The 20,668-nt window shown below is 52.8% G+C and overlaps 1 protein-coding gene across 1 annotated transcript; it reads right to left on the minus strand.

Annotated features, from left to right (window-relative positions):
* Positions 1-435: 435 nt before the first annotated feature.
* MAPK1IP1L (mitogen-activated protein kinase 1 interacting protein 1 like) lies at positions 436-20,048 on the minus strand. Its single transcript, XM_077324025.1, has 5 exons — positions 19,922-20,048; positions 11,672-11,699; positions 9,177-9,884; positions 3,304-6,497; positions 436-2,945 (listed from the first exon to the last, which is right to left on the minus strand). Exons 2-4 carry the CDS (start codon positions 11,693-11,695, stop codon positions 6,486-6,488), a joined length of 744 nt encoding a protein of 247 aa, XP_077180140.1. The 5' UTR covers positions 11,696-11,699; positions 19,922-20,048; the 3' UTR covers positions 436-2,945; positions 3,304-6,485.
* Positions 20,049-20,668: the final 620 nt, after the last annotated feature.

Below are 20,668 nucleotides of genomic sequence, written 5' to 3' on the forward strand. Positions count from 1 at the left end.
GGTAGATCCTGCAGGGCCCTTAGCCCTTCTGGGAGCTCGTTCCACCAGGTTGGGGCCAGGACTGAAAAGGCCCTGGCCCGGGTCGAGGCCAGGCGCACATCCTGTGGGCCCGGGACAACCAGTAAATTCATACCCGCAGAGCGGAGTGCCCTGCGGGGGGCATAAGCAACCAAGCAGTCCCGCAGGTGTTGTGGAGAGAGGAAGGGAAGGTGGTCTTAAGCCACTCTGAGGGCCCTTAGGAGAGAGGAAAGCAGGATAGAAAAGCCAATTCTTTTTCTAACAAAATTTGTACCACCTCCCCAAGCTACAGTCCCTACGGCTCTTTCCGGGAAACTCCCCCATGATCTGAAACCCAAAGCCCTTTTGTGTTGTGGGAACAAACGTACGGAACTTAAGCGGAGAAGGAAACGAAAATAAGGCTGCCGTGCACAATCGTCTTGAAAATACATTTAATGTCTAATTGTATACAAAAAGTGACAGCATTTTTTTTTCTCCAAAAAAATATCAAATCCTGTATTTAAAGCCTCTTCACTACCATCATCATACGGCAAAATTTGTTCGTCGTCTAAAAAGGAACAAAACAAAATACAGCAGCAGGTGATATGGAGTCGCATCCCCCCCCCCCCCAGCCTGCACCAGCGGACGGCGAGGCCTTCCGCCGGTCCACGAGGCTCTTCCGCAAGGGGGCGGAAGGCCGGCGCCGTTCCGCTGGGCGGCAGGACGACGCCCACGGTGGATGGTGTGGAAGTGTGATTGCTTTTGTCTCTCCATATTGTAAACAAAGGCGGCAAACGTCCATCTTAGAAGCACAAGCCGGAAAATAAAAATAACCCCAAACTTCTCAGCAATTTATTTTTTAAACTCACAAAGAACACGATAGGAACAACACACTTTCCGCTGCATGACAAGCATCGATCCAAAGTCGCTCACACCGCAAGACGTAAGGTTCAAAGTTTCACTACACGGCATCGGAAGAACAGCTTGCTTTTTTTAAAGACGGGAGGAGGGGCTTTTGCTTCTAGGGGGCTGCGTCCTCTCACAAGATTTGGGAGGGGGGGAAAGGAAATTTAAGAGGTCCTTCTGACGTCAAGGGGGTGATACATGGCAATTCCTAAAGGAGGCACCCCGGGATGAAAAGGGCCCTCTTTTAGCCCCCGTTTTCCAAGGATCAATCTGCTCCAAGTTTTCGGACAGGGTCTCCAAGAAGTGTGGAGTCCATTAAACTTATTTCGACTCACCGCGAGTCCTCTCCTGCCATCATGAAAGGGTGGCCAGGCCAGAAATCAAAATCCTTCTTCTTTCAGTCACACCGCCCCGGACTTCCCAGTACCCTAAAAGTGTCGCTGGGGTTCCTGGGCAGCCATACTCCTAAGCAAAATCTGTGTGAGCGAATCTGTGAGTGGGGAGGAAAAGGCTCGGGAGGGGAGCACTGGGGGTGAGGTTCAATTTGAAAGAAAAAGCAGGCTTGCGGGACAGCAGGGATTTTTGGAAGCCAGAGAAGGGAAGGAGATGCGCCGTGGGGAAGAGACACGGTAGCCTCGTGGCTTCTGCAAGCCAGATAATCTAGCTATGTTGGCACGGCAGGGCCCATGCAGCCCTTGGGGATATATTCTCTTGTTTGGAATACAGAGAGATGTTTCCTGGCCTGCTGTTCCTCATCTCCACGGCTCCCTCCGGCTTAGGGTGGTTTCACTTCTTGCCTAGAGGGCTGGGACGCAGACACACATGCATGCGCGCGCACGGCTGTCTGTGCCGCTCCTGGCATCTCCACTCAGATCCCGGTGGACTCTACCTGCAGACTGCTGTTACAATAGATGAGCTAGAGATTCTCGGGGACTCTGCTGGGGCCTTCGGAAATGGCTAGAGAACACGTGAAATGACCTTAAACTGAAACAGACCTTTTGTCTGTCACAGCCACAGATTAGTAGCGGCTCTCCAGGGTCTCAGGATGGGGTCTCTCCCATCCCCTCCTCCCTGGTCCTTTTAACTGGAGATGCTGGAGATTGAACCTGGGACCTTCTGCATGCCAAGCAGAGGCTCTGCCACTGAGCCTCCTGGATAAATATGAACGCAGGACGCTACTTAGACTGCATCAGATAATTCATCCATCAAGGTCAGTCTTTCCCATCCCCTCCTGCCTGGTCTTTTCAACTGGAGATGGTTGGGATTGAACTTGGGACCTTCTGCATGCCAAGCAGAGGCTCTGCCACTGAGCCATGGCCCTTCCCTAGAAAATATGAACACAGAAAGCTGCTTACACTAAATCAGATCATTGGTCTATCAAGGTCAGTCTTCCCCATCCCCTCCTGCCTGGTCCTTTTAACTGGAGATCCCGGGGATTGAACCTGGGACCTTCTGCACACCAAGCAGAGGCTCTGCAACTGAGTCACGGCCCTCCCTGAAGCAGTATACGTGATCTTTAGAATCCATAAAGGTTGTATAACTGGGAGACGCAAAGATGGGTAACAAGGGCCTCTTGTGAGGCCGACTTAACAGTAGGGCAGGCTTCAGATTTTACAGATCTGTTCCCCAACAGCACCATGGATGTCAGCAGCTGACATCAGGCCAGGTTAGCTGAAAAAGATGCATCCTTTTATGTCCTCCCCCAGATTCAGGCCGGAATATTGGCAAAGAGGCGTAGGACTTTTCTACAGTCAGTCCAAACACGCCGAACGTCCTCCCCTCTTTTGGACTAAACAGTTCTGGTCACCACGCCTCAAAGAAGGACCTTGCAGAGCTGGACAAAGTGCAGAAAAGGCATCCAAGATAAGCCCCTGAGAGATACAAGGATAAATGTATCTTGAGCTTCTTCATTTAGGGCACTTGAGTTGGGACACAACCAAGGCTCATAAAATTCCACTTTGCCCAGAGAAAAACTTTGCCATTTTCCCCAGCAGTAGAAAACAGCAAGAGTCCAGGAGCACTTTAAAGCAGGGATCCTCAACCTGTGGTCCTCCAGATGTCCATGGACTACAATTCCCATGAGCCCCTGCCAGCAAACGCTGGCAGGGGCTCATGGGAATTGTAGTCCATGGACATCTGGAGGACCACAGGTTGAGGATCCCTGCTTTAAAGACTAACCAAATTTCGGGCAGGGGCTCATGGGAATTGTAGTCCATGGACATCTGGAGGACCACAGGTTGAGGATCCCTGCTTTAAAGACTAACCAAATTTCGGGCAGGGGAGGCACTATCATGAGTCACAGCTCACACCTCTTTAGATGTCTGAAGAAATGAGCTGAGACTCATGATAGTGCCTCCCCTGCCCGAAATTTGGTTAGTCTTTAAAGCAGGCCTTCTCAACCAGGATTCTGCAAAACCCCGGGATCTCTTGATGGCCCTGGGTTTCCCAAATGGTTGGGAGGTACTTAATTTTCAATATATTTTTTAAATTTGGTATAAATTTATCCGGTGATGTATGACCATATACGGCCATGACAACCTCCCTCCCCTTCCCCCAAATGGCCAATGAGGGGCCTGGAGGGGGTGGGAAGGGGGGTGCCCATGTGGACATGTACCCAGCTATACTGCCCGACCATATAGCGCACGATCATGCCACTTTGGGGGTTTCTCAATGGTACAAAGCTGAGAAAGACTGCTTTCAGGGGATCCTGGATGCTGAAGAAGTGAGCCATGATGCACAAAAACTCCTTCCCCTGCCACAAATATAGCTAATCTTTTGCGGGGTCCTGGACCCGTACCCTTTTCTACAGCTGCAGACAAACACGGCGACCCGTCTTGACCTCTCTCGCAGTGCTAGAATCCCGGGCCACGCCGTGACACAGGCAGTGGATCCCTGGCAGTGCATGAAACAGGATGCTGGAAGAGATTAATTCTTGGTCCGGTCCAACCGGAACACTCCGATGGTGTTACATAGATTCAGGAGGGTCGCCATGTTGGCCTGAAGCAGCAGGACAAACTTCTGAGTCCAGGGGCACCTTGAAGACCCACCGAGTTTTATTCAAGGTATGCAAGAACATAGAATCATAGAGCTGGAACAGCCCTCCTGGGTCATCTAGTCCAACCCCCAGCACTATGCAGGACACTCCCAACCCTCTCGCTCACCCACTGTCACCTGCCACCCCCTTGAGCCTTCACAGAATCAGCCTCTCTGTCAGATGGCTCTCCAGCCTCTGTTTTAAAATCTCCAAAGATGGAGAACCCACCACCTCCCGAGGAAGCTTGTTCCACTGAGGAACCGCTCTAACTGTCAGGAACTTCTTCCGGATGTTGAGATGGAATTTCTTTTGAATTAATTTCATCATGAAATTGCATCATGAAATACATGAAAGCTTGTATAGCTTGAACAAATCTTTGCTGTTCTTAAAAGGTGCCACTGGACTCAAACTCTGTCGCAATTTAGCTTCTGCGCATGTTTGTGTGGGGGAGAAAGGAAGAATGGGGACACCAGCCAAGAAGGAAGAGCACGGCTTCTGAGGAATCTCATTAGAAAACTAAGCTGGGATGATTCAAAGAGACACCGGACCCGGATACGGGCCTTGCCCCTCATCTTGCATCGGGGCAAGGAAAGACGAAGAGCTGTGTTACGTTGGCACCGACTACACGACAAACAATACCCAGGAGCTGCCTGCGACCACTGCACAATCACGTTCTACGACACAGCCACTGCTGCCGCGTTGGCTACTGTGAGTATTACATTTCCCTGCAGACTGAAGTGTGTTTTTAAGAAACTGCTGGGGAAATGCAATGCCCCCAAGAGAGAAGGCGGTAGCCACGACGGGAGACGTGCAGGCGGCGTGCGACGGACACGGAAAAGCGGGCGCAAAACCGGCAGAAGAGCCAGCAGGGCGGAACGGTCCTCTTGTTCACTGCATGCTCGCTCGGACCCTCTTGCCCTGCCAGCGAGAGCGAGATTCCCTTCCATTTCCGGAAAGGGTCCTAAAGCGACCCCAAAGGAAGGTGCTTCCGTGTCGGCCTGGTTCTGCCGTTCTGCTCCCTTCCAGGAACCGAAATGCTGATTCGCAGCTAGTCCCTCCCGTAAAAGGGATTTCCCGAAGAGGACTTCCCAAGAGCTGCATGCCCAGGTGAAAAAAAACATCGCCTCCAGGTGACCAGACTGAAGTTCCTTTATACAATATACATAATTTGGTTCTCTTCTGCCCCCTCCCCCTTTTTACTTGATGGGCTGTTCGTACGGCACCTGCCCAACTGGGGGCTTCTTGTTTGAGAACTTATTTGCAAGGCTGAAATAAAAACAAACCCTAGACCGTCAAATCCTGACCAGAACACGTTTGGTTCTTAAAGCCGTCCCGGAGGCACTGTCAATCTGAAATCTAACTGTCCGATAAAGGGAGCACGCCCTCCCTCCCAGAAAGACATGCAGAGCAAAGCAAACCTGGCAGCTGTAACAGCGTCCGTGCACGCCCGTTTCGGTTAACTCAAAGCCACCTGAGAACAGACAGGAGAACTCTCTGGCAAGAGAAAGACTTCCTATGAGCAGAGCCATATTAGACCTCTGGCAAACTTTAGAACGCTCCAAGATTAAAGGTCAGACGGGACCCGCATTTGGTACAGCTCTGACCTGACAACCGCTTGTTTCCTAAAGAGGGCTGCCTTAAAGTTGGGCTTTCTATCCTCCTCACGCCCTCCCTCGTTGAATTCGAATGGCAGATCACAAGAGTGCTGCGAAAACAGGAAGTTAGCCACACTTCAAGCACAAATCACTTTAAATCCGGATTTACAAGCAGGCCACCTCAGAAGAAGAAAAAACAATCCCATTCCTCTTTCGGGGGAGCGATGAGACCCGTTCAGAGATGTCACGTCTCCAGGAGTGCCTCAGTGCCCCCTCCGACCCTGCCTTGCGTGTCTGAACTGAGTGTCACGCATCCCAAAACCCCTCTCCATAACAACTCCCCTCCCGCCCCAAGCAGGAAAATCTAAGCCCGATAATGTGAAAACCTCTCCCACGCACGCCCTGCTTCAGATTTCATCTCCTTTGCTTCCCTTTAACGGGTTGGATTTTTGTGATGGTCGTTTGGCACATTTCTCCAAGGTTATCTTCTCAGAGAGGTTGGATTTATGGAAATGAGTAAGCAAAAACCCGCTCAGGAGCGTGGATGGCCAGATCTGGCGACTGCCATAAAGTTCAGCGGATAGAGTAGCTGCAGGGCAGGCTGGAGCAAGAAACACGAAGGCCCCCGAGTCTGAATTCCACGGAGATCCTGCAGAGCAGCTCCCAGTGAACTCGAAAGACGGGCTTCCTTGGCGGAGGGAAGATGGCTATGTGGGGGCCGATGCCCTGCCGTCCCCTTGCTGTTCACCGTGACCGACGAAAAGGTTCACTCCACTGGAAGAGGAGAGTCTGGCTGGCACAGAGCGCCCCCTTCAGGCCTCGGATGGCACGCGGGAGGGGAGCGTGTTCTTCCAAGACTTCGGGAGGGGGAAAAAGGTTACCAAACAAAAGTTTCTTTGAAGATGTCCGTTAATAGCGGGTGCGGGAGGAGACGCTGTCGGCCCGCCTCGGGTTCAACGGTAGGGCTGCAGAAAAAGACAGAATTGGAAATTATGGGTTTTGACCGCATCAAGAGAACTCCCAATAGAAGAAGAAGAAGAAGAAGAGTTGGTTCTTATATGCCACTTTTCCCTATCCGAAGGAGTCTCAAAGCGGCTTACAATCGCCTTCCCATTCCTCTCCCCACAACAGACACCCTGTAAGGTGGGTGAGGCTGAGAGAGCCCTGAGATTCCTGCTTGGTCAGAACAGTTTTATCAGTGCTGTGGGGAGCCGAAGGTCACCCAGCTGGTTGCATGTGGGGGAGTGCAGAATCGAACCCAGCATGCCAGATTAGAAGTCCACACTCCTAACCACTACACCAAACTGGCTGCCAATCCCTTGTATATCAGATATGATTCAAAATGGAATTCCACAGGCATAAAAAAAGTCAAATCAAATATTCATTTATTCTTCTTTCTCATTTGAACACAATCAGAACGGGTTCCCGGGTGACTCAATCCCCCGTGAGATTTCCAAAGTTATTATGGGGTTCGTCAGAATGAGGACTCCAGGATTTGATGAGCCGAGAGGCAAGGTGATAACTGATGCACAGCTTGAAAACATTGGCAGTCTCACAATCACCGAAGAAGACAGGGAAAACGGGGGATTGAGTAACCCGGGAACCCGTTCTTATTGTGTTCAAATGAGAAAGAAGAATAAATGAATATTTGATGTGACTTTCTATGCCTGTGGAATTCCATTTTGAACCATATCCGAGCATCAAGAGAAGGCCATGATTCTCCGAAGTGGTGCGCAGGTTCAGGAAGAGAAGAAAGATCAGATCTACAAAGATCTAACACTCCCCCGGTGCCCCCCCCCAATTGCATGTTTACTTATTTTTAAAAATCAGTCAATATATGTAGCCTGGTTTCTAAGACCTGAGCAAGGCTCAGAGACAGAGAGTATGTCTTGGAAATTGTTAATTCACAGGGTCACCTTAAGTTGGAAGCAATTTCATACAGAACACACATACATACACAAAACTATAGCATTATTAAACACCGTATGTTTCCTAACAATTGTTAGGGACGCCATAAATAGGGAAGACGGTTTTTAAATATGTGCTTAGTCTAAGACAGGGGTAGTCAAACTGCGGCCCTCCAGATGTCCATGGACTACAATTCCCAGAAGCCCCTGCCAGCGAATGCTGGCAGGGGCTCCTGGGAATTGTAGTCCATGGACTTCTGGAGGGCCGCAGTTTGACTACCCCTGGTCTAAGATCCCACCCCCAAGTGGATTCTCCTCTTCGGCCTTTACCCAGATAGCCCAGGCAATCTTGGAAGCTAAGCAGGGCTGACCCTGGCTAGTATTTGAATGGGAAACCTCTAAGGATTTGGGTGGAATTGCCAGGAGTAAAGACACGAAGGCACAGAAGGGAAAATGGGTTGAAACTACGCTTGGCTGATCCTGCCTTAAGCAGGAGGTGGGACTAGATGGCCTGGATGGCCCCTTCCCACTCTAGGATTCTGTGAGTCCAGTTCAGCAGTGGAAGGGGCTGCCTCAGGTGGTGGGGAGCTCCCCCTCACTAGCGGTCTTCAAGCAGCGGCTGGACAGATCCTTCTCCTGGATGCTTGAGGCTGATCCTGCACTGAGCAGGGGTGGGACTGGATGGCCTGCATGGCCCCTTCCCACTCTAGGATTCCAGGAGTCTAGTCCAGCAGTGGAAGGGGCTGCCTAAGGAGGTGGGGAGCTCCCCCCCACTGGCCGTCTTCAAGCAGCGGCTGGACAGATCCTTCTCCTGTATGCTTGAAGCTGATCCTGCACTGAGCAGGGGTGGGACTGGATGGCCTGCATGGCCCCTTCCCACTCTAGGATTCTAGGAGTCTAGTTCAGCAGTGGAAGGGGCTGCCTAAGTAGGTGGGGAGCTCCCCCTCTCTGGCTGTCTTCAAGCAGCAGCTGGACAGATCCTTCTCCTGGATGCTGGAGGCTGATCCTGCACTGAGCAGGGGGTGGGACTAGATGGCCTGCATGGCCCCTTCCCACTCTAGGATTCTAGGAGTCTAGTTCAGCAGTGGAAGGGGCTGCCTAAGGAGGTGGGGAGCTCCCCCGCACTGGCTGTCTTCAAGCAGCGGCTGGACAGATCCTTCTCCTGGATGCTGGAGGCTGATCCTGCACTGAGCAGGGGGTGGGACTAGATGGCCTGCATGGCCCCTTCCCACTCTAGGATTCTAGGAGTCTAGTTCAGCAGTGGAAGGGGCTGCCTAAGGAGGTGGGGAGCTCCCCCGCACTGGCCGTCTTCAAGCAGCGGCTGGACAGATCCTTCTCCTGGATGCTGGAGGCTGATCCTGCACTGAGCAGGGGGTGGGACTAGATGGCCTGCATGGTTGGTTCTTATATGCCACTTTTCCCTACCTGAAGGAGGCTCAAAGGGGCTTACAGTCGCCTTCCCTTTCCTCTCCCCACAACTGACACCCTGGGAAGGATGTGGGGCTGAGAGAGCCCCGATATTCCTGCTTAGTGCTGTGACTGGCCCAAGGTCACCCAGCTGCCTGCCTGTGGAGGAGGAGCAGGGAATCAATCCTGGCTCGCCAGATTAGGTCGGAGCTCCTAACCACTACACCAAGCTGGCTCTCAGTAACAATAACAACATGCCCATAGTTTTCAAGCAGCAGATCTATTCAGCAGCACTTCTGTTCGCCATGCGGAGAAGTCAGAAGTACTCACATGAGGTCCGCCGGGCATGGACGGCGCTCCGGCAGGTGCAGGTGGCACTTGGTAAGGATTGGGTGGCGTCGGGTAGAGTCCTGGAGCCGGGTAGGATCCGGTGGGTGGCGGGAATGGGGCCGGTGGCGAAGGCCCCCAAGGTCCTGGCGGGACAGCGCCCCATGGCACTGTGGGTGCAGCCCCTGGAGTCTGGGTAGGGGTGGAATACGGCCCCGGGGGTGGATACGGCATGCTAGGAGCGGGATACTGGCCCCCCACTGTCGGTCCCCACCCCCCAGTGGCCATGGATCCCCATGGTCCAACTCCAGCAGGGGGCGCTGCGGGCTCTGCTGGTCCTCCGTAGGGCCTGGGAAGCTCCGGGAAGGTCATACTGGGGGGAGGATACTGCCCTGGTGGGACGGGCCCCGGGGGTGGGTAGGGGGCTCCGGGAGGAGGGCAAGTGGATCCGGGAGGGGGAGGAGGGAAAGGAGTCGGGGCCCCGGGGGGCAGGGAAGGATACATCCCTGTGGGTGGGGGCCCAAACGGCACGGTGGAGGCAGACGTGCTCGGAGGCAGTCCAGAGGGGGCTGTGGGGGGAGCGTTTGGGGGGCTGCTCCAGGGGTTGGAAGCCGGCCAGGTTTGCGGGGGCTGGCCGGGCTGCTGGCCGGGCTTCGTGGTGCCCAGGGCGGCGTTCTTGGCAGGGGAGTTGTCCGGCAAAGCATCCGCCAGCTTGAAAGCCAAACAAAGCAAAAAAAAAAAAGAGAAAACACCAATGAGACCCCATCATTGCTAAGCGCTGTATCCACCCGCTTGCCTTCATTTCCTCTAGCCCGGGGTTCCCAGTCTTACTGAGCCTTGGGACATCTCAGAAATTTGGACTCCGAGTAGCAGATGCAGCCACAAAACGGAGGCCACGGGGGCGGAGTCAGCCACTAAATGGTCACTGCAGGAGGCAGGTAGGCAGACAGGCACGACACACCCAGAAACCCACAGGAAGCTCAGACAAGAGCAATTTTTAGAAATCGCACTGGGGAAGAGGAGAGAGAATAAATTCAACACTCCGGGCGTGGCTTGTGCTGACACAATGGCGGTTCAACCTGCATGACCAATCAGAGCCCCTCCTGGGCAGCACCCTCATCTGGCCACACCCACTTTTTAAAAAAAACGCCTGGTACCGCAAGGTGTTGGGGTGGGGGGGAGGCCCCTAGGCTGTTTCGAGACCTATGTTGCTGATCTTAAAGCCGCAAACTCAGCACAGCCGCTTCTTGGACACGCTATGATTTTATTCTGTTTCTATGAGTTGGTTCTATTGCTTGCCAAAAGTGTTGCTTTGAATATGCCTTTGGTGTAGACGTTTGCATTTTCCTAAATAAAAGAAACTTTCATTCCATGAGGTGACTTTTTTAGAAATCAAAGTCTATCACAATAGAGCTGGAAGGGACCTCCTGGGTCATCTAGTCCAACCCCCGGCACAATGCAGGACACTCACAACTACATGCCCACCCACACTGACCCCAAAGCCTGCCTTAAAGACTAACCAAATTTCGGGCAGGGGAGGAGCTTTCATGAGACTCGGCTCATTTCTTCAGACATCTAAAGAGGTGTGACCTGTGACTCATGATAGTGCCTCCCCTGCCCGAAATTTGGTTAGTCTTAAAAGCAGGGACCCTCAAACTGTGGTCCTCCAGATGTTCATGGACTACAATTCCCATGAGAATTGTAGTCCATGGATATCTGGAGGACCACAGGTTAACTACCCCTGCCCAAGTGATCCCTCCTATGAAAAATCTCCAGATTCCAGCCTGGCCTAGAGACAAGTTTTATCTGTAACTTCTGCAGTTAAGTCAGTGCTTCTCTGGCAGCTCTCACAGTCACCGAGGTTATTGGATATTGAAGGTTATCACAGCTGGCTGCTGTGCATTTACTGGGCTGTGTGACCATGCTCCCTGATATTTTGCCAGTGGCATCTTCAGAGGTAGGACGTGGCAAGATGAGAATTTCTCCGGGCCAAAGTTTAGAGAAGGGTGTAAACTGCACAGAGCTTTTATTCCAACCCCAGATCGATTCAGTCCCTGCCCTCTACATATTTCTGTTTGGATTTGGGGTGATTTAAAATTTCCTTCTGCAGCAAGGAGGATTGATCCGGAGTGACCCCACCTTTATTGTGTGATATCTTAGAGTGCTTTTAATCCTGAATATATTATAAAATCACATTGTTTTGAATCGGGGCTCTCCTCCGTGGTAGAGGACGCGTGATTGGCCACAGGTGGTCATGTGACGAATGTGCCTTAAAGGAGAAGCCACTAATTTCTATCAACTTCTGTTGGTCCTGGATTTTTTCTCCCTTCTCTGCCTTTTTCGATCCTTCTCCCCTGAGATGCAGCCTATCCTCCCTTAACTTGGCACAAGATCAGGCTTGGCTCCAGATTACCATATCTGGATTGCTTTACCTTACAGTCCCAACTCAACCGCAGTTTAGAAAGTTGCATTTTTGGCCATCGGATCGGGCAACTTACCGAAAACTCGTCGGCGGCTGACATTTTCCTGTAAAAGAGAAGGGGGAAAGAAGTAGCAGTTTAGTAGATTTAGTAGATCTGCACCCACTCCCTGGTGGAAGAAGACGGCTTCCGGCTGAACAAGGAGGGAGGGGATCGATCGATAAGATGTTCTCATCGCTTGTTCCTTATTGTAAGTGGGGGTTTTATAGGGTTTTACTGGTTTTTAACATTTTATTCTGTGAACCGCCATGGGTTCTTAGGAAAAGTGGCGGTATATAAATAAATAGAATAAGAAGAAGAGTTGGTTCTTATATGCCGCTTTTCCCTACCCGAAGGAGGCTCAAAGCGGTTTACAGTCGCCTTCCCATTCCTCTCCCTACAACAGTCACCATGTGGGGTGGGTGAGGCTGAGAGAGTGCTGATATCACTGCCCGGTCAGAACAGTTTTATCAGTGCCATGGCAAGCCCAAGGTCACCCAGCTGGCTGCATGTGGGGGAGTGCAGAATCGAACCCGGCATGACAGATTAGAAATCCGCACTCCTAACCACTACACCAAACTGGCTCTCAGTACTTTTAATTCTACAGTTCAAAAGGAGTCTGGATGAAATACATCAGATCATCACTGCCCCAGAGAGAATATTCATTCTAGATCTCATGGCTCACAGCCACTCAGGGATTTCTTCTCCACCTGCACCCTTTTGAGAGCCAGCTTGGTGTACTGGTTAAGAGCAGTGGCCTCTAACATGGAGAACCAGCTTGGATTCCCCTCGCCTCCACATGAAGCCAGCTGGGTGACCTTGAGCCAACCACAGTTCTCCTAGAGCTCTCTCGGCCTCACCTACCTCACAGAGTGTCTCTTGTGGGGAGAGGAAAGGCAGGTGACTGCAAGCCACTGGGACTCCTTCCAGTGGTAAAAGGCAGGGTTCAAAAATCCAGGTCTTCTTCTTTTAAGGGAAGATGCCAGGGATCGAACCTGGGACCTCCTGTGTGCCAGGCAGAGGCTCTGCCACTGAGCCACAGCTGCTCCCTACGTGGGCAAGTTTGTCATTTAACAAGCTGCTTGGGATTTCTTCCTCCTGAGAGCTTCCTCCGAACCAGCTACCGCCTCTTCTTGGTACTGCCTAGACGGCGCACCGCGCTAATTAAGTGCCACAATGTGCTACCTTCGCATGTCACTGTGCCTCCCCCCCAGCAAAGTCGAATCATTCTGACCCTCCACCCACGAGGAAATGGAAACTGAGCCACACTGGTCCTTGGGATCCTCTCCTCCCAGGAATCTCTAGCTAAAAAATGTGCCCTCACAAATTCCTGGACACCAGGTTCCATAACCTACGCATCTCTTGACTATAGATTTACAAGACCAAGCAGTTAGCAGCTGTCACCAAGAATGCCTTCGTCCAGCTCCGGATGATAGACCAGCTGCGACCTTTCCTGGAATAGGGGAGCCAGGCAAGAACCAACGTGGGGTCGTGGTTAAGAAGAAGAAGAGCTGGTTCTTATATGCCGCTTTTCTCTACCCGAAGGAGTCTCAAAGCGGCTTCCAATCCCCTTCCCATTCCTCTCCCCACAACAGGCACCCTGTGAGATGGATGAGGCTGAGAGAGCCCTGAGATTACTGGAGAAGAGGAAGAGTTGGTTCTTATATGCCGCTTTTCTGTATCCAAAGGAATCTCAAAGGGGCTTCCAATCTCCTTCCCTTTCCTCTCCCCACAACAGACACCCTGTGGGGTGGGTGAGGCTGAGAGAGCCCTGAGATTACTGAAGAAGAGTTGGTTCTTATATGCCGCTTTTCTGTATCCAAAGGAGTCTCAAAGCGGCTTCCATTCGCCTTCCCTTTCCTCTCCCCACAACAGACACCCTGTAAGGTGGGTGAGGCTGAGAGGGGGGGGATGTGATTTGATGTTCCTGCCCTCCATGAGCCAATTGATACCACCAATGGATAGGCAGGGAGGGAAAAGCCTGCTCAGCACTTTGTCAAATGCCTTTTGAACCGACCAAAGGTGCCACATGGCAGAGCGAGTGGGGCCTCCCAGTGACTGCGCATTAGCAGGGATGCGTGAAGCGAATTCTATCAGTTTTGTTTCCAGGAAAGAAATGCTGAGCTCATCAATCCAGAGGAATGCTGACTATCCACGGCCACGCCACCGGCCCACCCTGAGCCAGGCGGCACGCCTAAAAATAGGTCTGTGATTGTAGTTTGGAGAACCTCCGTAACTGAGTGGCTGCGCCCACTTCTTCAACATGAGAGGCCCTTGGAACCACCTGTCGGCTCAGCAGAGGACGGGCCAATCTATGATTTGGGAGACACTGCCATAAGTTCAGGGGAGGGAGGGAGGGGAGATGGATGGTAAAGCAAAAACTGGGACAAAAGCACAGCTGTAAAGCAGCGCTCTGCTGAAACGACAAAACGCGTGGCCGTTTTTATTTCCACCCTACAAACTTCTGGCTTTTTGGCACCAGGGGAGCAGTCACCCTGGCTGGCAGGCAGCTGAATGTCCAAGCATGGGGCATCTCTTTATTGGTTACACTTATATTCCGCCTTCCTCCTTTGGCGGGACTCAAGGTGGATCGCACAAAACCCACAAAATCTCATACAACCCCCAAACCTTAAAACCATAAACCTCCAGATGGCAGAAGGAAAAGCCGTCCACCCCGCCCCCAAATCGTATTACAACCATGCGCAAAGATGACATAAACAACTCTGCCTCAACCAAAGACCTGGTGGAAGAGCTCAGTTTTATAGGCCCTGTAGAACTCTGACAGCTTTATGGAGTCTGCTGAGGAAGGAAAGTGAAATGAGGCAGAAGTCCTGAGACTCTACGGCACTCATCCTCAACCAGGGTTAGTCCAGAGTCCCGGAAGGAGTCAGGAGAACAGGGTAGTTTTCTGCTCATATGACTAGTCTAGGCCTTGTTGAATTCATTCACAATGGGAAAGGGACGGGAGGGAAGAGCTGACTCCACGGCACTCCTCCCATTGTCTTCTCCCATTTCTCCTCTCTCAGGATTTCTTCTCAGAGCCCTACCGGCAGAAAACGGCTGGAGGAAGGTGCTTCTAATGACGGGGACGGCACTTCCCTCAAAAAGAAGTTGGTTTTTATACCTCACTTTTCTCTACCTGAAGGAGTCTCAAAGTGGCTTTCAATCACCTTCCCTTCCTCTCCCTGCAACAGACGCCTGGTGAGGCAGGTGGGGCGGGGAACTGCTCTGCAAGAACAGCTCTAAGAGAACTATGACTGGCCCAAGGGCATTCAGCTGGCTGAATGGGGGGGGGGGGGAGAAGTGGGGAATCAAAGCCAGCTTGCCTGATTAGAGGCCACTGTTCTTGACCACTTCATTGGGGAGGGGGGGACCCCTGTCTCAATAGTTATGAAAGCATTTTATTAAGATGATCATGTACCTTGGTTACGATTAATATTCTGGAATGCACTCAAAGTGCAAACCCACTGAGGCAGGTGCCATAAATAAAGGGCTATTTTACGGTCTCCTCTGTAATGTACACAGCAACCGCACTACCACAGGGACTGGAATAGACCTCTTTGAACCGCCACAGCTGGGAATTCATGCAATTTCCAGCCTCATGACAGCTAGAAACACCTACTAACCTATGCGCCACTGAGAGGCCTCGTTTTTTTTTTTTAATCCCTATATTACTCTGCTCATTAGCTAATTGGCTGGCGGTTGAACTCCCACTCGATTTACTACATCTTACAGCTCACTGGCTCCAATTCCTCTGTGGGGTAAATTGTTTTGGTCTGGGCAGTCATTTAGCACCGTTGAGGTGCTCCTAATCAACTGCCACCAAAATCACAGCTTTAAGCACCTTGTTAAATTGTGCCTTACAAAGTCTTTATAGGGGGAAGAAAAACACCCTGTAAAAATGGGGAAAGGCGGGTTGTTATTTATAGAGTGATGGCATTGCAGTTCTGAACAAGGAACTATACAATCAGGCTACTCGACTGAGAAAAAGATACCTAAATCATATGCAGAGAAGAGAGGCGGGAAACAAATTTCATGGAGTAAAGAGATGTGGGAAACAGAAGAAGAAGAGTTGGTTCTTATATGCCACTTTTCTCTACCCGAAAGAGTCTCATACAGGCTTACAATGTCCTTCCCTTCCTTTCCCCACAACAGACACCCTGTGAGGGAAGTGAGGCTGAGAGAGCCCTGATATTACTGAAGAAAAACAGTTGGTTCTTGCATGCCACTTTTCTCTGCCCAAAGGAGAACAGCGTTATCAGTGCTGTGGTGAGCCCAAGGTCACCCAGCTGGCTGCATGTGGAAGAGGAGCAGGGAATCAAACCCAGCTTACCAGATTAGAATTCCATGCTCCTAACCACTACACCAAACTTGGGACAAAAGATACTCTTATGCACCCTATCTTGCTAGCAGGTGTTCACCGGTTGTGTCAGGATGATTATGTCTGTGCTGACAAAGTATACGAAGCATGCAGGTTGGGTGTTTCCTACAGGTGTGTCGCCTTGCACCTTGGATCCCAGGTGCATACCTGTAAACGCCCTTCTAAAGCAGAATTCTTCCTGTTTCCCCTACTTTCTTCATCTGCAATGGCTCTTTTGTGAGTACCAAAAATCCTGATGTGAGTGTAACTGTGCTGCTTTGCCCTGCCTTCTAGTTGACTGGAAGGTATCTATTATTCTGTTAAGCAAACAGGTATGCCGCAGGTTGGATGTGAGGGAAGGGAAAGAGGCTCTTTTCCAGAACACTATATGGGTTTTTTGGCAATGGCTGCCAGCTTGCTGGGGGGAGGGGGTAATGACAGGGGAAGGCACTGGCAAACCACCCCGTATTGAGTCTGCCATGAAAACCCTGGAGGGCGTCACCCCAAGGGTCAGACATGACTCAGTGCTTGCACAGGGGATACCTTTACCTTTAGCAATGGCTGCATGGAACAAGGTCTGTTTTTGAGTGAGGGAAGGACCCCTCCCCCTTTGATGCCTATCAGATCTGGCTCCTCACGCCCAGCAGAAGAAAACTTGACCCTCCGGTTGAACGGGGGGGGGGGGGGGGGGGAAGGAGGGGGGAGGGGATTGGAAATGCTAAGCAAGAGGCTGCCATCTATCTTTCCACACTCCTAAGGGGTGTTTTTATGGGGTTTTATTGTTTTAAATTGTTTGAACCACCACGAGACCACTGGATGAGCAGAGGTATAAAAATAAAGAAATGTTCTGCAAGAGCTGCTCAATTTACATTCCGGGGCTTACAGGTTTCTATACTAGGCATTCTTATTCATACCCCTAGCAGAAACAAATGGAAGAAATACTTTCTGGCAAAGTTTGGTTACGTCAGGACATTAGGCTCACCTCACCAAAGTGTATCCATCCTCTTTCACCAACTCATCACTCAAATGTGGCTTTAATATTTCCATAGGAATTCCCAGACATCTGAAACCTATGGCATTTTTTGTTTTCCCATGGATTAAAACCAGATACTCTGCCTACACTCTGAAGATTCCTATTCCTCAGTATACTGCTAGAATACACGGGCATCCTCCTTAAAACAGCAGGGCAAGAGAGCCAGTATTAACAGAGAACCTTTGTTATGTCTCTAACCTGTCCCCAGTTGAGAGCCAGCTTGGTGTATAGGTTAGGAGCGCCGGGTTTGACTCCCCGCTCCTCCTCCACATGCAGCCAGCTGGGTGACCTTGGGATCGCCACAGCACTGATAAAAGCTGTTCAAACAAAGCAGTAATATCAGGACTCCCTCAGCCTCACCAACTTTACAGGGTGTCTCTTGTGGGTAGAGGAATGATCCTCATGGACAATGATCCTCCAGGCCTTCCTGTCCTCTACCATTCCCCGGAGTCTATTTAAAAGCAGCATATAGGAACCAATTCTTCTTCAGTCATCAGAGCTCAGAGATAAGAGTTTATTTTCAAGGAATGAGGAGACCCTCTTACCCTGACTGTATCATGAATTGCATTTTGCCATTTTTATATCCCATCTCACAACAATGCCACTTATATAAACGGGAATGATTGAGCAATTGATAAGGCTCAAGAGCCTTGAATAAAAGGTAAAGGTATCCCCTGTGCAAGCACCGAGTCATGTCTGACCCTTGGGGCGACGCCCTCCAGCGTTTTCATGGCAGACTCAATACGGGGTGGTTTGCCAGTGCCTTCCCCAGTCATTACCGTTTACCCCCCAGCAAGCTGGGTACTCATTTTACCGACCTCGGAAGGATGGAAGGCTGAGTCGACCTTGAGCCGGCTGCTGGGATCGAACACCCAGCCTCATGGGCAAAACTTTCAGACGGCTGCCTTACCACCCTGCACCACAAGAGACTCTTAAGCCTTGAATACAGTGCTGAAAACCTTTCAGGATAACTTGCTAGTAGAACTTCCACATTTAGAGGCAAACCACTGAATCCCAAAGCCAGAAGGGAAGGCCTCAGACTTATGAAGGCCCTCCAGAGGAACTGGTTGGCTATTGTGTAAGGCAGGAGATGGACTGGTCTGATTGTAGGGAGGCCTCGGCCTCCCTGCCCTGTTGCTGGCCCTCCAGAGGAACTGGCTGGCCCCTGAGTGAGACAGGAGGCTGGACTGGAGGGACCCCTGGTCTGACCCAGCAGGACTCTTCTGATGTCCTTAGGAAGGCCTCGGCCTCTCTGCCCTGTTGCTGGCCCTCCAGAGGTACTGGCTGGCCCCTGTGTGAGACAGGAGGCTGGACTGGAGGGACCCCTGGTCTGACCCAGCAGGGCTCTCCTGATGTCCTTAGGAAGGCCTCGGCCTCTCTGCCCTGTTGCTGGCCCTCCAGAGGAACTGGCTGGCCCCTGTGTGAGACAAGAGGCTGGACTGGATGGACTCCTGGTCTGACCCAGCAGGGCTCTTCTGATGTCCTTAGGAAGGCCTCGGCCTCTCTGCCCTGTTGCTGGCCCTCCAGAGGTACTGGCTGGCCTCTGTGTGAGACAGGAGGCTGGACTGGAGGGACCCCTGGTCTGACCCAGCAGGGCTCTTCTGATGTCCTTAGGAAGGCCTCGGCCTCTCTGCCCTGTTGCTGGCCCTCCAGAGGAACTGGCTGTCCCCTGTGTGAGACAGGAGGCTGGACTGGATGGACCCCTGGTCTGACCCAGCAGGGCTCACCTGATGTCCTTAGGAAGGCCTCGGCCTCTCTGCCCTGTTGCTGGCCCTCCAGAGGAACTGGCTGGCCCCTGTGTGAGACAGGAGGCTGGACTGGAGGGACCCCTGGTCTGACCCAGCAGGGCTCTCCTGATGTCCTTAGGAAGGCCTCGGCCTCTCTGCCCTGTTGCTGGCCCTCCAGAGGAACTGGCTGTCCCCTGTGAGAGACAGGAGGCTGGACTGGAGGGACCCCTGGTCTGACCCAGCAGGGCTCTCCTGATGTCCTTAGGAGGGCCTCGGCCTCTCTGCCCTGTTGCTGGCCCTCCAGAGGAACTGGCTGGCCCCTGTGTGAGACAGGAGGCTGGACTGGATGGACCCCTGGTCTGACCCAGCAGGGCTCTCCTGATGTCCTTAGGAAGGCCTCGGCCTCTCTGCCCTGTTGCTGGCCCTCCAGAGGAACTGGCTGGCCCCTGAGAGAGACAGGAGGCTGGACTGGATGGACCCCTGGTCTGACCCAGCAGGGCTCTCCTGATGTCCTTAGGAAGGCCTCGGCCTCTCTGCCCTGTTGCTGGCCCTCCAGAGGAACTGGCTGGCCCCTGTGTGAGACAGGAGGCTGGACTGGATGGACCCCTGGTCTGACCCAGCAGGGCTCTCCTGATGTCCTTAGGAAGGCCTCGGCCTCTCTGCCCTGTTGCTGGCCCTCCAGAGGAACTGGCTGGCCCCTGAGAGAGACAGGAGGCTGGACTGGATGGACCCCTGGTCTGACCCAGCAGGGCTCTCCTGATGTCCTTAGGAAGGCCTCGGCCTCTCTGCCCTGTTGCTGGCCCTCCAGAGGAACTGGCTGGCCCCTGTGTGAGACAGGAGGCTGGACTGGATGGACCCCTGGTCTGACCCAGCAGGGCTCTTCTGACCTCTGAAGGCGAGGTTCAATCAACTGTTCCCAACCTCCAGGTGGGGCCTGGCGGTCTCTCAGAATCCCTTCCTCCCCTCCCGACTAGAGACCGGCAGTCCTGGCTGAGAGCGACCTCCAGGGGCCCCACCACAGCACCCCCTCCCCCCAGTCTCCAGGAATGTCCCAGCCTGGAGTTGGCAACCCACCCGAGCCGCCTCCCAGCCAAGGCCCGCCCAGCGCTGCTGCTCCAGCCCCCTTGCCCTTCGCCCCCCAAAGGCCGAGCCGCCGCCGCCGTCCTTACCCGGAGAGGAGTCGGACGAGCCCTCCTCCAGCAGCAGCCGCCCCGCTTTCCTCTTAGCTCCGGCGGAAGCGGAAGCCGGCCCTGCCCTCCCGAAAGGTCACCGGTCACGTGACGCCTCCTCCGCGCCAGTCGCCCGGGCGTAGCGGGGGAGGAGAATCACGTGACGCCGGAACGCCCGCCCCGCCCTTTCTTCTCTCTTGGCCCCGCCCAACAGCGCGAGGGCAGCGCGCCCTTGGACGCTACCACGTGACGACCACCGACGCCTTCCTGCTCATCCGGAGTCGTCGCCGCCACAGCGGCCCCTGGTGGTCGGAGGGGGGAACGGCGCGGTGCGGGCGCAGGAGGGGAAGTTCTAGCAGGCGGACGACAGCAGTTGCCAGCTCCAGGTTGGGAAAGACCGGGAGACTTTGGGGGTGGAGCCGGGAGTGGGCGGGATTAGGGCCTTGAACGACCTCAGTGTTGTTTAATGCTATGGAATTCACCCTCCCAAGTAGACCTTTGCTCCAGGGGAGCAGGAGAGCCCTTTAGTCTGGAGGCAAACTACTTCCAGGGGATCCCCAGGTCCCGCTTGGAGGCTGGCATCCCTGATTCCACCCTCCCCAGCAGCCCTTTGCTCCAGGGGAGCAGGAGAGCTCTTTAGTATGGAGGCAAACTACTTCCAGGGGATCCCCACGTCCCTCCAGGAGGCTGGCACCCATATTTGGGGCAGGATGGGACTTCAGTGGAGGTTACTGTTATAAACTCCAC

Source organism: Paroedura picta, chromosome 2 (genome assembly GCF_049243985.1).
Source record: "Paroedura picta isolate Pp20150507F chromosome 2, Ppicta_v3.0, whole genome shotgun sequence".
NCBI classification, from domain to species: domain Eukaryota; kingdom Metazoa; phylum Chordata; class Lepidosauria; order Squamata; family Gekkonidae; genus Paroedura; species Paroedura picta.

Bases quoted from the DNA above. Each gene is read 5' to 3' on its own strand.
- MAPK1IP1L (XM_077324025.1), bottom strand. From the start codon at position 11,695: ATGTCAGCCGCCGACGAGTTTTCG. The intron at 9,885-11,671 runs GTAAGTTGCCCG...TTGGCTTTCAAG, and splicing joins CAGCCGCCGACGAGTTTTCG to CTGGCGGATGCTTTGCCGGA.